Raw genomic sequence first — 17,120 nt, forward strand, 5'->3', positions numbered from 1 at the left:
CACACACGCACACACACACACACACACACGCACACGCACACGCACGCACACGCACACACTTCACTGCATTTGTGCCATGTTTTCAATTTATTTTTACTTCATTCCAAATCTATTTAAACTTCTAACTTAAAATATGTCTTTATCAGAATAAGTATTGCCAAACCAGAATTCAAAATGGTTTTAGTAATTTGTAGTTGCATTGTCAAATAATTCATCCAAATTAATAACAGGCTGTCAGATGGAAAGTGTAGAGCTGGTTTTGAAATACTATGGGTTTTAAATTAAAGTTATGATTCTTAAGTCAGCCTGTGTTTTAGTAAACAATATAAATGTTTATGAGTGTTTGACGCTCTGTTTTCTGTGTTGCTGTATTAATAGCCACATAGGGGGGTTGGTGCCAGGAATCCAGCCTTAAAATGCAGCTGAGGTCTGTGAGGGAGATTGGGGGAGGGGTAAAAGGGTGAGGAAGGGGCCACAGAGCCAGGGAGGAGTTCTTGGATGGACGGATAGATGGATAAGTACTTCCAGTATCTGTGTACACAGATTTTAGCAGCTATACGTCACCGTGCCTGATACAGTCAGCTGGCTAAGCCGGGGGAGTCTCCAGACAGTGTGTACATGTCAAATGTCTTCGTCATGGGGATAAACAAAACTAAACCACGCCCTCTACAAACCTTCGTACTTCTGAGCTTACACACAGAATCAAACACACTTTCACTTATTTAATTATCAGTAAAAGTGACTTGCTGGATCTAGACCAGGCTGCCAACCCTGGGTCTCAAAAGTGAAAGTAATGCAGAAGTGTCTCAAATGTAAATGATTGCTAATGGCCAACAGTAGGAAACTCCACTGGATGCAAAAGAAGTGTGATTATATCAAAGTTTATGAGGTATTGACTGATTATGTCGATAACCATTTTCAAGCAAGAGCACTCGATCCAATCTCAACCTTGCAGTAATGTTGTGGATCTCAACCACAATATCTCTGTCTAGATATAGAGCACTTATCGCCCACACAGTTTATCAATTTCATTAATCTATCATAACAAACCTCTGAAACTAATGAAATTGTCTAGTTCTAGGATAGATGAAAGCTACAGATGGACAGATGTACAGATTCGCAAGTAGGCTACGGGGGAAAGCCACTGTATCAGAATTTTCAATACTTCAAGGCCCAAGTTAGGATTGCAATCTAATGATAATACTCACATTTCTAAAGATGTTTCATTCTGTAAAAGGAAAGAAGATTGGCAGGTGAGTGTTATTGGCTTATTAATTGTAAGATATTTTTCATGGGGGTGTAGCTAGCTTGTAGGTTTAGCCGATGTTAGCTAGCAAGCTAGTGGTACTTTTCCAGGTGGTTGTATTTCTGTCTACAAACATAGACACAACCATGCAAGATGCATCCAAGAACCTTTACAAATGTGTAGTTGAGATCAAATAAAGGCTGATTATGAAGATGGGTGTGGTTCCGAGCAAGATTTCTGAAGTTGTGAATTGCTCATTACTAGCCTAAATCTAGCAGTGTACAGTTGGCTTTATACTCTTGTGTTTAGGGGGTTAACCTACGTTTCCTACCCCTGACGGGAGCTGTGCACCTCCTCAAAAACAAAACCATCTGTTAAGCTAAGGTGGCTACGGATAAATCCCGTGCTTGGGCTGCTTGTGTTTTTTCTTTTGCATCCTGGTGAAGATTGTAGATAGTGAAGATAACATTAAGGAATTTGGTGAAATGGCATCTTGAGATGATATTCCGAGTTTGAACGTCAATATATAATTTCTGGCAAATAACTTTCCACTTTTGGCAACAATTGTTTCAAAGACGAGGGTAGAGAGAATGGGTAGCTTCTGTCTCGCAGCAATGGTGTTGTGAGTACAGATGTTTGTCAAATGTAAACCACACTACCCATAAATCATGTTACTTTTGGCAAGAAACTGTTTTAAGTAATTTTGTGTTTCAGCCACCACCAACTAAAAACGCCTCCTCAGTTTGTCCCAAAGGGATGACCGTAGTAAAACCTCAAAAGGATCATAGTAACAATTTACTCGAGTTAAATCACTAAATTATGAGGAAATGTATATGACATCCATAAAGCCTGACCTTTTTTTTAAAGAAATCCCCTGTGATGCAAGTGCTGAACTGAGCTATAAATCAGGCACACATAGTGTCAGTGAATTGATAACGAACATTAGATAAACCTCTGTCCTGTCAGAGCTAGGGGTGTAACGGTACACATACCCGTACCGAAATTATTCGGTACGGGCCCTTCGGTTCGGTACAGGTGTGTACCGAAGTGTACCGAACGAATATAACGTTAAACGTAACAAATTGAGAACGTGAATAACTTTTTGGAAGTAATCTCAGGTGCTGCGTCGCAGCATTCAGAGTAATTTGCTCACATTGGGTTCAACGCGTCATAGAGCGAGCAAGTCATTTCATTGGATGAGAGGCATACTATGAGAGCTGGTCAGAGGGATGCGTTCAAATGTAGTCAGTAATTTGAGGAACTGAGCTGAAGTTGAGCTCGAAAATCCTCCAGCATCATTGAAGTCTCCGGTTTGGGAACATTTTGGTTTTGCAGTTACGAACAAGGATGACGGACAAAGACAGGTGGACTGAACCAAAGCTGTTTGTCGGCATTGTTCAACTAAAATTGGTTACGCGGCTGGCAATACATCAAACTTGCACACTCTTGAAAAGGCATCACCCGAACGTGAATATCACCGGTACCAAAAGAAAAAATGACTGAAGTGCAAACCCAACTCCCACTAGCATTTAAGCCTCCACCACTCGCAGAGAGTTCAGACCGTGCCAAAGCTATTACAAACGCCACATATCCTTATGTTGCCATGTTAGCAAAGCGCTACCTGGCTGTGCTACCTCTGTCCCTAGAGAGGGTGTTCTCCACAGCAGGAGACATTGTTAGTGCCAGCAGATCTGCCCTTTCGGCAAGCAATGTGGACAAGTTCATCTTTCTTTAAACAACATGAAAATACAATGACAAGCAAGTCCTAATGTCAAACTGGCTGCTTAGGTGCTAGTACAGTTCAGTTCAAATACAGATTATTTCAGTTCATCGACATGCTGCACCTTAATGTTCATTTTATTATATTTTGTATTTATTTGAGTGAATATTCACAGTTTAATAATAATTAAAAACCCAAAACTAATAGTTTATGTTTTGTGAGTACTAGTACAGTAAAGTTCAAATACAGATTATTTCAGTTCATCGAAATGCTGCACCTTAATGTTTATTTTATTATATTTTGTATTTATTTGAGTGAATACATTATTCACAGTTTAATAATAATAATAAAAAAATATATATATATGTTTTGTTTTGTGAAAAAAAATGCTGCTGTACCGAAAACGTACCGAACCGAACCGTGACCAAAAAACCGAGGTACGTACCGAACCGAAATGTTTGTGAACCGTTACACCCCTAGTCAGAGCTAATCTGATCATTTGCGTATGTACACACACATGCGTTGAAAGAGGAATGTACTGTCTAAAGCTCTGCTGCACCATTGGAGCCTTGAGTGGTACAGGTGTGGTTTGGCAAGGTATTTTTAGGAAAGAAGGAAAATTAAGTGTTTTTGTGACAGTACATGAAACGGAGAGATAAAGAAATGTCATCGTAATTGTGTGAAATTTCAAATAATAGTATTTTTTTCTCACAAGCAATCTTAAACATGCACTTAAGTAGGACATTTTCTTAAGATTCACAATTAAGAATGTTCAAAGTCAAGCAAAAGAGGTTGACAAATTACTCTTAGTCTCTGTTAAGCTCGTAAATACACATTTATTGGACGTGTTCTGGTTTCCGTTTGTAGTCAGTTTGTAGTTTGAGTAGTGCTGAGCAATCACGTTGATCTAATAATATCGCTTTGACATCTATCCATTTTCTCAGACATGCAAAATATGTGCAGTCCCAATTTACCTAAAGATACATTTATTGGATTAGAGTTTCACTCTCTATACCTGTTATCACATGACCAAAGTAACCACCTTAGATCATCTGATAACAACCGAGCCGCTGAACAAGATAGTGTGAGATGATGAACATTTTGAAAGAACCTTTTAAGTGGACATTATATTAAGTTTGTTTTAGGTTTACAGTTTCTACTATAAGAAGTATATAGCTTACTGCCTGAACATTAATTAATCAGAACCGATTGCCAATGCCTCAATCAATCACAAGAATGTGTCATATCTGCACAAACTGTCAGCCCCTAGTTAAACATGTGTGGAGTTGAGTCAAGGGTGCGGGTAGGAGACGTAGAGGAATGAGTCGAGAGGAGGGTCGATTCTGTAATCCTTCCATACTCAATGTATTCCCAATGAAGCACAAGAAGCCACATAATGGATCATTGAGATGGCTACTTTGCCACTGTAATTGGCAACATTTTGTCTGCAGTCTTGTGTGTGTGTGTGTGTGTGTGTGTGTGTGTGTGTGTGTGTGTGTGTGTGTGTGTGTGTGTGTGTGTGTGTGTGTGTGTGTGTCGGGGGGGGGGCCCAGGAGGAAGACAAAACATTGTTGAGGAGGCTTAGCTCTTTCTCCTAAACCTAATCTTGACTAATTCCTGTTGCCCAGAACCATTATAGGACAGAAAAGAGGCACACAGCTGCCTCTTCACAGACCTCAAAAACCCTCCAGATGGAAACACACACACACACACACACACACACACACACACACACACACACACACACACACACACACACACACACACACACACACACACACACACACACACACACACACACACACACACACACACACACACACACACACACACACACACACACACACACACACACACACACACACACACACACAGAGCTGGGTTTCCATTCAAGAATGTATATGCAAATTCCAATGTACTGAATCAGAAAAGTGAAACGGAGGCAGCAAATTATGACAACATTGACAAAATATTGCTGTTCATCAGGGTTTTTGTCCATGAAAACCGAATGAGCTTGAATAAACCTACACACATACACACAGTATCATATGAGCAGATGAAAATGGACCAACTGTTTGATTTGATACCTTATTTGAAGAGAGAGAAGAACAAAGGGGATTTATTTGTATCATGTTGTACTATCTACAATCATAAGAAATCATAGAAAACTCACTAGCAGCTAAAGCTAACACAGTTATTGCGTGATCCATATCCTCCTTAGCTCCAATTGTTGAACAAATAATATATAGAATGAATATGCAGATGCTCCAGTACAAAATGAGACCTAACTTTTTATGGATGTAAGTTTTACAAAAATGAAAAAGCTACACATGTAGCTAGAAGGTTTAGCCTAGCCGATTGCCAAATATGCAACACATATATATATATACATACATACATATTTTCTGTGTTAGAGTTGTACTCGCTACAGGGTGTACTTTGAGGGTTAGTGACTTTGCAGACCGTTTACATGCATATAAACTTTCATAACACACAAGGGGACGGGCAATAACCGGAAAAGCATGACATGGGATCTTTAAGTAGCTGCTGAACACTTACTGTATGATAAATGCACAGTAAGATACACATAGGCTATGAGCACAAGCACATTATCTCTCCAAGCCTGGCAGAGATATAAAGAAATAATAGTAAATATTCATGGTTTACCGATGCTACAGGTGTGATTTCCATATGAACGAGGTCATGCTAATGTGCTGCAGGTGTGTTTTAAGGTTTGTGTGTGTGCAGGTGTGTACGGCAGCTTAGTTGGGTCAGGTGAAGGTGCACTGTAACAGCTGGAGAGCAGGCTGGAACACATCTCTCTGGCTCAGATGGATTTAGCTTGGATTCCAGCCAATACAAATACCTGCAATGTGTCGCTGTGTGTGCGTTAATGTACGTGTATCATGTCAATCAGGCCTGTTTGAACAGTCAGCTGAACTTTATGTACTGTCTCCACTTCACAGACGATTGAGGATCATAGCAGGAAGAGTGATCTGCAAGTTTTATGAAGATCTGACTACTGAAAGTGGGTCAATAAAATGAAATTAAGCTCATTTCCATACCGTAGGAGGCAGCATATACATGTGAACCTTTGTGCACTCGTACATCATTTGACAGTGTATTTTTGTTTGAACTGTGTGTTTCTGCAGCGCTGTGTTTGGCTGACAGTGGGGGATCTCCCACGGCAGACACAGGCAGAAACAAAGGTGCCCTTGTGTTGTTTCGCTCTGACCACATGATTTCACAGAAGATAAAATTCCTCTGTTGTATCCACTGCATAGTTTCGTAATTACAGATACACGACCAACAGATATTTGCATAATGTGTGCATGTGATTCTTATAAAGCTGTGTGGGTCTCAGTTGTATCTGTGTGGATCTTTGTCTGCAAAATGTTTGGTCTTGAAGAAATGTTGCTACATAACAGGAGTTCCGGAACACATTGCGAAGAAAAACGATGAGCGATCTTGTTGACGTTTGCGACGGCGACAAACCAACTGGAAACAATGACGTTGAAAAGTTATCAATAGCTCCTGTGTCTGAAAAAATATGCAAGATCTTGTCTAGATGCTGCTGTGAAAAAAATAATTTCCCAAACTGGGTTCAATAAAAGTATATTTGATCTTATCTTATCTTAAAATTGCTTCAACGTTCTTGCAATTAATGCAGAGATTGGTTACATATAAACATTTAGGTACTTTGGACAAAATGTCCTTTCTGTTCTGAAAACCCTATAAACAGGATCAGGAAGGAATGAGTGATGGATGGAAGCCAAGAGGTTTTCTTTTTGGTTTCATCAGAAGCAAGGCAAGCCAAGGGCAGAAACAAATTCAACTATGCAACTATTACAGCTCAGGAATCCTAGAAGAGTTACAAGTCCAACTCCACAGGACACACTTCCATGAACATGCATCCCAAGGTGACAGTGAAATTTGAACCCTGATAGTAACTTGGAAACCACTGAGCCATACAACGGTGACACAGGCCATCAGTGCTGTAACTGAGTATGATCTTACTCAGGACATGAACAACATGAAAACAATTTTGATACAAACATGCTTTGTATCAGCTTTCCAAGAAATTTCAAATCTGGCTTTTTTTCAACTCAAACCCTCAGTTTTTGAATTTATTCAGACACGTTTAGGAACCAAACAATTGGTTGGAATCTCTTCAAACCAGAATCTTGTAATTGTTCAGGCTAGGCTAAAACATAAAATATTCCAAACCTGGACCCACATGATTTGCACAGGACGACAGCAATAAGGACTAACCAGACCCTACATTTCACGGTGCTTATTTCACATAATTGACTCAGGTCTGAAAACCACAAGACCACACTAACCTCACCTCCCAGGAGCCTAGTCGACTCATGTTACTGCTCTTCATAAATCCTTAAGCATCCCGGTGGAGGGCCTTTGTGCAACCGCAATGACACAGCCAGTGCCTCGTATGACAGATCCACACAGCCAACGCAACACTGCTCCAGTCCAACTCACATTCTGCCTATTTGACCACATTGGCCCTTTCCCAACCAAGAAAAATGACATCATAATGACTGGATTACCTCCTTTGCTGGCATATATTATATTTCCATCCATGTTAAAAATGTATCTGGCACTGGATTGTGAAGTGGTGGGTCAAATATGTCAAGAGTGTCTGTGTGCGCCCAGGAGGACACAAACTACAAATTGTCTTGGAATTCTAGACACATGTCCATGTAAAGCAATTATTTGTATCCTGGGTACCTCACGGGGTATTCTGCAGTTGACAGGATACAAAAAAATAAACAGCTAAACAAATATGAATATATGCACATATTGAGTCTGACTATTGCACCTGAACATGTGTTGAAAGATCTAACTCAAATGTTGTAATCTGCCGCGTTGGCGCACACTTTCTTATATTTGTCTCTTAGTGAGTGTTTCGAATGTGCATGCTCCTGTATAGTTCAAAACTTGAGTAGAGTTGGTGGTGTATGCTCCACTAGATACTTTGCCAAGAAGAAAAATAAAAAGATAACAAACTGAATGCCCGGATGTCATTAGCTCAGTTGGTGGCAGTAGCCAGTTACGATTCACACTGCTCTGTAGCAGTATCCAAATGCTATGATAGGTTAAATTCAAAGTTTAAATTTCACTGTACACAACAAAAAGAGGATTTATATCCATTGATAGCTGGTTTTTAATTAAGGTCAGGAGATACCGACAAACATTTGACTAAAAACAATGGAGAAATATTTGGAATAGAAAGCTAGAGGTAATAACTTGGCTAAGAGTCAGATTAATATTTGAAATACTTAGCTACATTTAATGAATAAATGGTTTAAAAGGTTAGCTAAAAGACATCCATAAATGTTCGTAATAGGTAAACAAAATAATTAGTAGTGTATCAATTTTGAAGTGAATAGCTGTAACTAGGCCCTAATGGATAAAGAAGTAGAGTTACAATTGTAAAAAAAATTAATACAAATTTGAAAGAAGTAATGTAACCAAACAAAACAACATTTTCTAGAAGATTTATATAACTTTATATAATCAGTAGTGTTAAATACCATTACATCTAAAATCAATGCAGACCCATGTCAAACTCTGATGGGTGAAATTGTTAATTGTGGCAACGAAAAATAATAAAATGATGTGCCATCTCTTCAAACATACAGTACTCACATTAGTCTTGCTTGAAACTGCAAATGTGGCTCGGCTGGAGAAGCGGGCAGTGGAGGGGCTGCTGCTTGACACCGGGCCCGTCACCATGGAGGAAACTCTGGAGCCCACAGGAGGGCTGCTGGAGATGGGCGAGGATAAGAAGGTAGAAGGTGTGGACGCCTGACTGCTGAGGCCACTGTGGGTCTGGGCTTGGCCCCCCAGAACACAGGGCTGGACGTGGAGGAGAGCCTCACCCTTCCCATAGATCACCTCTTTTACCTCCTGATGGTTCTCCTGAATGTCACTGAGGAGGTTCTTGTGATTCGAACTGTGATTGTGGCCGTTGAGCGCGGTGCTCCTGTCACATGTCATCCCACTAAGGAGCTCCACCTGTAGAGTAAGAGCCTCCAGCTGACTCCTGAGCTGCCGGTTCTCCTGCTGGAGCTGAACCACCGCTCGTCCAAGAGGCCCGCTCAGGTTGGCTGTCTCCTCCAGACGACACTCCATGCCCAGTTTAAATGCGCTGACATCCACGTGGATCTCCCTGATAGCGTCCCGGAGAGTATTCTCATAACGGGCTAAAGCTGCACATACTGTCTCCCCCTCTGGAGAAGAAGACCGGGGGCAACACAAGTCTCCCTTCCCAGCCAGGGTAGGGGCTTCCATCAGTGCAGATGTAGCCAGACAGCCTCTCAGTCTGAGATCTCACGTCTGACAGTCTGACGTCTGGAGAATGCGATGCTTCGGTCAGGGTTTGGCTGCAGGGGGGTTAGTGGTTAGAGGTGAAAGTTTGCCGGTACAGATGTCTCACTGTCTGAAAGCACAAAAGGGAAAAGACTTGACCTTTAGCTTGTGGACAGCTGTCGAACTCTTCGAAGTTCCCACCAGCCAACGAGACAATGCAGTGGTGTAAAGTAACTACATCAAGTACAGTACTTAAGTACAAGACTTTGAGAGACTTGTACTTTACTTGAGTATTTCAATGTCTTGCTACTTTGTTCTTCGTGTACTTTTACTCTACTACATTAATTAAATAGCCTACCTTTAGTTAGTTTAAAGATCTGGATGAATGATGTGAAATATAATCAAGTGTTAAATCAGACTTTAGTTCCACCTGGAGTAAATTCACAAGCTACCCTGCAGTATACAAAGTCATTAAGCTGCTCCTTTACCAGCTTTGAGAACACTTTCATGATCAATCATTATAATCAAAACGTATCATATATATTATTCTGAAATGGGCCAATGAGTACTTTTTCTTTTGGTACTTTAAGTGTATTTTGATGTCAATACTTTTGTACTTTTACTTGAGTAACATTTGGATAGCACTTTTACTTGTAACATAGTATTCTTACACTCTAGTACTTCTACTTTGTCTGAGTACTTCCCCCACCACTGGACAAATGTGATGTCCTGTGCAAAAACGCAGCTATAAACAAGATAGTAACAATGAAATCAAGGCTTGTAATGATGGAACTCAACAAAACATCACAAACTTAAGTCAAACACTGAACTGAACAAGATGATCTACTTTGACAGAATGACAGAGAGTAAGCATACATATTTTAAGCCATCTAACTTTTTTTTATAACTGCTGTGTTGTATAATCTCTACTGAAAGCTGCATCAAATTTACCTCAGCTGTACTCTCCGGTGAGTTCCCTCAGCGCTGAACAGCTGTATGAGTGTGTGTGTGAGAGAGATAGTGTGTGTGTGTGTGTGTGTGTGTGTGAGAGAGAGATAGTGTGTGTGAGCTCTGCTCTGCCGGCTCTCTGGTTTGTTTAAACTCTCAGGTTGATCACTCCTCTATCTGGCTCGGAGGAGGGAGGAGAAAGGGAGGGATAAAGGAGGAGGGCAGTGGTGGTGGTGGAGTGAAGAAACAACATGGTAGGAGTAGTAAATCTGAGGGGAGGGGAAGGAGGCGGGCCTGGGGAGCTTTAATACCCTTGCACTGTGTAAACTTTAGAGAGGGAGACTCCTCCTTCTCTCCTTTCTAACATAGGTATGTCTTTTCCTCAGTGCCATCTTTTTCTTTTTCTCTCATCCACTCCTTTCTATACTTTTGTTAGCCTTGCCAGGCGTACTATAACTCCAAACGGCTAATCTTCCATGCTAACCTAACCTGAATTTCCCCATTATGATAAAATAATAATCAGCCTAATATTTCAACCCTGTCTCACGGCATTTCGTGTTCACCAACACGATTTTTAATCTATTGATTCGTGTTCAGCAACACGATTTGCCCCTTTTTTTCGTGTTGCACAGCACGATTTTAAAAGCAATGTATTTCTACTGCCTGCAGCACGTCTTTTTCTCCGGTCGGGTCGAGGAAGACCGGAAGCTGTGTGGTTCATAAAAACATGTTCTTACTCAATATCAAGCCACAGTTATTGCTTTTATTTGAAATCGTATAATTTCGGACTTTTGTTGCCGTCTGTGAGGAAAATAAATGGGGCTCAGAGCCTCAGGATACTGAAATCTGTATTTTTTAAATCTTTTTTTCCTTCTAATTCGATATTCTTTTCAAAATAACACACTGTTATTTACTCACTAATAACACACAATTATCCTTGCTTTTATTTATTGGTTTAATTCCATAATCTCGGGCTTTTTTGGCGTCCGTCAGGAACTGAATTTCAAAAATAAAAATAACCGGAAACAGACGTAGGCCTATAAGGGACATTTCGAGCATCATTGCGATTGTCAACATTTCTGAGTTTAGGATGGCCGAAGACACTACACTACCCATAATCCCCAGCTATCGTTTAGGACTACAGTCCCCGTAAGGTTACGCAGAGCGTCAAACAGCTGTGTGAAATGGAACGAAACCACGCCAGACTATCCAAAACTGGAATTGAACGCCCCCCCAGAACTACACATGCTGGCTATTGTGTTTCGCAAAATGTTCTATGGGACGTCTCTACTGAACGTTTTCGTTTTTCCCACAATTAGAAGTTGCCAGTATTAAATACATTGGTGTTATCAAATGTAAAACATATAATTAATAAATGAGTGAAAATCGCTTGTTTCCATAATGGGCAGCATTAATATATACCCACGCAGCTCATTGTTACTTTGTAATTCTACTCCACTACAATTCAGAGGTTAACCTGGTATTTTTACTCCACTGCATTTATTTGAGTTACTTTGCAGATTCTGATTAATTATGTGAAATATAAACAACCCTTAAAGCAGACTTTATTTACACCTGAGTAAAATTCAGGTAAGGTGATTGTCAGGTGCCAACAATCAGGAGAGATATTTGATAGTTGGTGCTTGAGAAGACTAAACATGTATCTGCAATTGACGAGTAATAAAGTATATTCATTACTCGTTATTCTCTACTAATAGTTAATTAAAGACTGTATATTATGGCTATTTTGCACATCCCTTTCAAGATTTTCAAAGGTGTATTGACATATCATATACACAACTACGGTGTAGTTATGCAATGAATGAAACACTTGGGTCACAGGTTCCTCAACAGTGCATTACAAGACATCTATCAATATGTGTGTACCTCCACCATTAAACTGTCATATTCTGCACAGTTCTTATTCTATCTACATACATAAGAGTATAATTCATATGTATAATATCAGTTAAAATAAGTGCTTCAACATAGTTAGCATTGCAGGAAAGCAATATATTAGACGTTAAGTACTTTGTCAGGCTTAATATTTATCTGTAGATAGATACCCCCAAAGTTTTTTTCTTATTTAAAAGAAGACCTTAATCTAAAGTATTATTTAATGTTTAAATAAAGGTTAATTCGTTTTTCTGTTTTGCACCTCCTCCTATTAATATCTTTGTACATTCTGCACTAAACTGTTTTATTGTAGAGATCACTTATATTATCTTCTTGATTTTTTATATTCTATATTTATACTTTCCCCCTATGAAAGTATGTACTCTTAATATTTTTTTAATCAAATACAAATTAAATAACGTGCTTTAACCACTAGGCGGTGCACACAAGGTACACACAGCCATATTAACTTTGTATTATTTGTGAATATATATCTGTGAATTAGATCAAATGTAAAAGTCAGCCGAATTAGTGTTGATACTGCAAGGAGACGTATTGTGTGAAGAGAAATTGAAGATGTTGTTTAATTGTTGAATATATTTATGATCCACGTCAAGTATTCAGTTTCGGCGGCATTTTCTCAGTTTTTCCAAAGGTTTTCTCATCAGAGCTCTATAAATAAAGAACTACGGCAGATCTGTAATATACAATGCAGCCGAACCGTGTATTACAATTCCGTTATGTGATGACTTTCAAAGAGAAAAGCAAGAGCGCTCGGAATTAAGTATTATTTTATTCTTTTAAAATGTTTTCCGGATTTCATATCATATAAACACCAAATCCCAGCATGCATTGCGGCTAAAACATCCAATAAACGAGCTTAAAACCATAGCTGAGGATCTTGGGTAATCGCTCGAAAGGCCTACGTCTGTTTCCGGTTATTTTTATTTTGAAATTCAGTTCCTGACTGACGCCAAAACAGCCCGAGATTATGGAATTAAACCAATAAATAAAAGCAAGGATAATTGTGTGTTATTGGTGAGTAAATAACAGTGTGTTATTTTGAAAAGAATAACAAATTAGAAGGAAAAAAAGATATAAAAAATACAGATTTCAGTATCCTGAGGCTCTGAGCCCCATTTATTTTCCTCACAGACGGCAACAAAAGTCCGAAATTATACGATTTCAAATAAAAGCAATAACTGTGGCTTGATATTGAGTAAGAACATGTTTTTATGAACCACACAGCTTCCGGTCTTCCTCGACCCGACCGGAGAAAAAGACGTGCTGCAGGCAGTAGAAATACATTGCTTTTAAAACCGTGCTGTGCAACACGAAAAAAAGGGGCAAATCGTGTCACGAATCAATAGATTAAAAATCGTGTTGGTGATCACGAAATGCTGTGAGACTGGGTTGAATATTTGTAGTGTTCATGTAGAGAGGAACTAAGCCCCCTAAAAGTTGAGGTACACCCGAGGTAGAACAAAGCACAACCATGTTTTTTCATTACTTTAATATGTCTAGTTTATGAAACAGATGGTTGTATACAAATATTGTTGCCTTATCCAATGTATCCAAAAAGTATCAAATGGCATTTTCCAAGGTATTACATTTTGTAGCTTGTTTTCAATAAGTATATAAATGGTCCAAAGAGGTTGTATTCTACAGTGTGCCTGAATGTAATCATTGCGTAGGTGTGTAGTGTGATTCTGTGTAGTTTATTTATGGCATCCCGTTGGATTTGACGTCATCTGAACAGGACATCGTACGCTCACTGCATGATAGCGCGCGAAGGTCCGTTTACGCTGGTTGTTAAACAACATCGTTATGAGGAAATGCAAGTCTGCGTCCAAATGGTTGGAAGATAAGGAGGAAGGACAATCAATACTGTATAGTCAATGTGAGGTCAAGTGTGTCGCCAATGTAACCGGTTAAAACTCCAAGTGGCGATGAGGTCTTAAAATGTATGGAAAGGGTCTTAAAAAAGGTCTTAAAAGGTTTTACATTTGACTTCAGGATTCCTGCATGTACCCTGTTGTTGGCTGTGCTTGTCCTTAACCTTGGACATGTGAAGGAGGCCCTCAAAGATACTGAAATGAAGAGCTGTGTATGCATTGAGGAACTTTTGGTTTCACATTAGGGGAAATTCCTATTTGATTCCTGATGTGTCATTATTAGAGAGATAGAATATTGTGAAGAATATCATTATATGTTGGCATTTTATGCAACAACTAGGTACATATAAGGAACATTTGAATAATAAATAGAAGGCAAGATGTCATCTTCATATCACTGATGAATGCAACAACAACAACAACAACAACAACAACAACAACAAAAGGCTATCTAACACACATACAAATACAAAGGACCTAAGTGTATAAATACATACTGTATATCATTTATCATTCATTTAAGATTAATCTTTGATTTATCCAATCTAATAATTAAACATTTTCATTTAAAGGTCTCCTATTATACTATTTTTAGGCATACATTATAGTTCTCAAATATATGAAAATGTATAAAAAACATGTCTATGAAGTCTTTTGCTCGAAATACCAAACAGATCACCCATTCTAGCCATGACTCATACCCCTCTATTCCAGCCCTGTTAGAGATGTGCTGATTCTGGGTCCTTAGCTATAAAAAAGCTTATGCCTGCTCAGAATTCTACCGAGATACTCAGCTAAATGCTGTCGTGATGAAACGCCATATCATGTTCAAAACCACATCAAGGATATATTTATTAGCTCAAATACTTTTTCTCTTGTGGGTTTACCACAAGGTGAGTTCCTTTTTTAATTTCCTGCTTTTTTATACATACTTTCTCCAGTACAGCTTAGCTCTGAGTGTTAGCGATGATTGCTAATGTAAACAAAGACCATATTACGTCCAAAACAGTCAAGCATTGTTTCTGATAGCAACTTTCTGATAGGGCCGTGGGCGTAAAGCCAGCCGACATTTCAGATATTACGTCATATCGGCAGCAAATCTGGATCAGCTCCGTTGTCCCCCCGTTTTTAGAGATTTGGGTACGGAGGAAAAGAGAGAGGGTTTTGTTTTCTGACACTTTGTGAAGTTCCTGACACACGGGGGACACATATTTATGTATAAAAGACAAAAAAGTGCATTTTGCATGATAGGAGACCTTTAAATCATGTGAAATTATTATGCCAAGAAACCTGTTAGCTCATGGGATCAAAGTATCGTCTGTGTTATTCAAAGATTATGTAAAATACAAACAAAAACTGTGTTTGGAATGGAAAAGTTTTGATATAAAGCATATATATAATATTGATTATAATAAAAAAAATATTATATATAATATGTAGGTATATAATATGTTTTGATCTCTTAATCTATGCTTTGTGTCCTTCCCTTCACACAGGTACACCCACAGGGCCCCATTCTGACGGCCATTTTGGCTGCACTGGTTAGCTGTTAGAGGCTGGTGACAGCAGAGGGTGAAGTGAATAGTCAAAAAAAAATGTATGAAAAGATAAGAGTCTCTGGTACATATAAATAACATTTTTGGGTGATTGGACTCTTTAGTTTAAAAATGACAGAAAAGCATCAACATACATTTAGTATTTTTTATTTCCTATTCCATTTCCGCCTATGATTTATATGTGTTTAAGTGTTAATATTACAAAGATGGTAAAAGGTATTGATATGATCTTTGCTTTATTGTATGCCTTGCCTCTCTGTGAACATAGGCCAAATATTGTGACATCCTGATCATTATATCCAGAGATACATGGGATAAGGCCAACACGGCCCCCTTCAGAGGAGCCCACATTTTCACTATTTTCGGTTATGGGAAAGTTCCAAACATTAACCAAAACAAATAATTTTGCAGTAAAATATTTGTATACAACCATCCGTTTAATAAACTACACATATTAAAGTAATGAAAAAAGATGGTTGTGCTTTGTTCTACCTCGGGTAGGGGTATCTCGATAACTAAAGCCTTTTTTGGGAGTTTGTTCCTCTATATGCTCTTTTGCAGTCGCAGTGGTTCACAATTTTTGAAAAATTATAAAACGTTCATTCTCATTGACTTCATTCGCCCTAATGATCAGTAACTGGTAGCAAAAGGCATTTCCTGCCAACTGATACTCACAAGCCTTAGATGCCTTTCTCATGATATGTGATTTGGTTGGACGGACGCAGAGTCTTCGGTGAAAACATCTAGTCAAGTTTTGTTTCTATGGTTACCGTCCTTGCTAGCTTGCGGCGCTACATACAACTCTGATTGGTTGCATGTTAAAAGGTCAGCGCTAAAAGTGAACTTTGAACTCAGCGCTTGGCGATCATTTTGAGTGGTGCGCAGTTGAGGTTAGCGCTTCTGCCTAGTTGGGTGGCACCACTCTCTGGTCTCTACATAAAAACACAACGTCAGCGCAGAGCCGTTTTACCGCATAGCCTATCATGAAATGCAGTTTTACCCGGTCTTCTAGCGACACATTTGGCCAAAAATGAGTTAAGAAAACAATGTCCATAGAAAAGTTTGATCTTATTGTGAACCGGAGCATCTGCAGACTGATTCTATACCCGGTATTTTATGATCCACTAAAGTCAGATACGATACGAGGTGAATAAGATCTGCTCCACGAACACTTTTTTCGTTAAACAAACCCTCTTAATAATGGACACAACACTTTATAATATTCTGATTCACATAGTAGTGTGATATCTGAATCCCTACATCAGCTTGTTTCACAGAGCCAATCCAAACACACTTCCCCCCAAAGCCTGTCTCTCCCTCTGGTCTCTATCTGTAGTTCTACATCATTATCTTCCCATTACGCTCTAATGGTATTTTGTTAAGATAAGGACTCCAATTGTCCAATCAGCCACAGGGACACATTTTATTATAGAAAAGCAGTATAATGCAACTTCAACATATACGGTATATGTGCATACTGTATACATATTCATTGGATACCACTTATTGTACAAATGTTGTACAGGCTT

General features: G+C 39.0%; 1 protein-coding gene across 1 annotated transcript in view; it reads right to left on the minus strand.

The window, feature by feature from the left end:
- The window catches only part of smtnl (smoothelin, like), a 33,770-nt gene extending 23,367 nt beyond the window's left edge, over positions 1 to 10,403 (minus strand). The window contains exons 1-2 of the mRNA XM_034239895.1: positions 10,248 to 10,403; positions 8,634 to 9,426 (exon numbers count right to left, since the gene is read on the minus strand). Of these exons, the coding sequence (XP_034095786.1) occupies positions 8,634 to 9,278 (645 nt within the window). The 5' untranslated portion in view covers positions 9,279 to 9,426; positions 10,248 to 10,403. The remainder of the gene's footprint in view (positions 1 to 8,633; positions 9,427 to 10,247) is intronic.
- Between the last annotated feature and the right edge of the window lie 6,717 nt (positions 10,404 to 17,120).

The sequence above is a fragment of the Gymnodraco acuticeps genome, unplaced genomic scaffold (genome assembly GCF_902827175.1).
Source record: "Gymnodraco acuticeps unplaced genomic scaffold, fGymAcu1.1, whole genome shotgun sequence".
Taxonomy (NCBI): Eukaryota; Metazoa; Chordata; class Actinopteri; order Perciformes; family Bathydraconidae; genus Gymnodraco; species Gymnodraco acuticeps.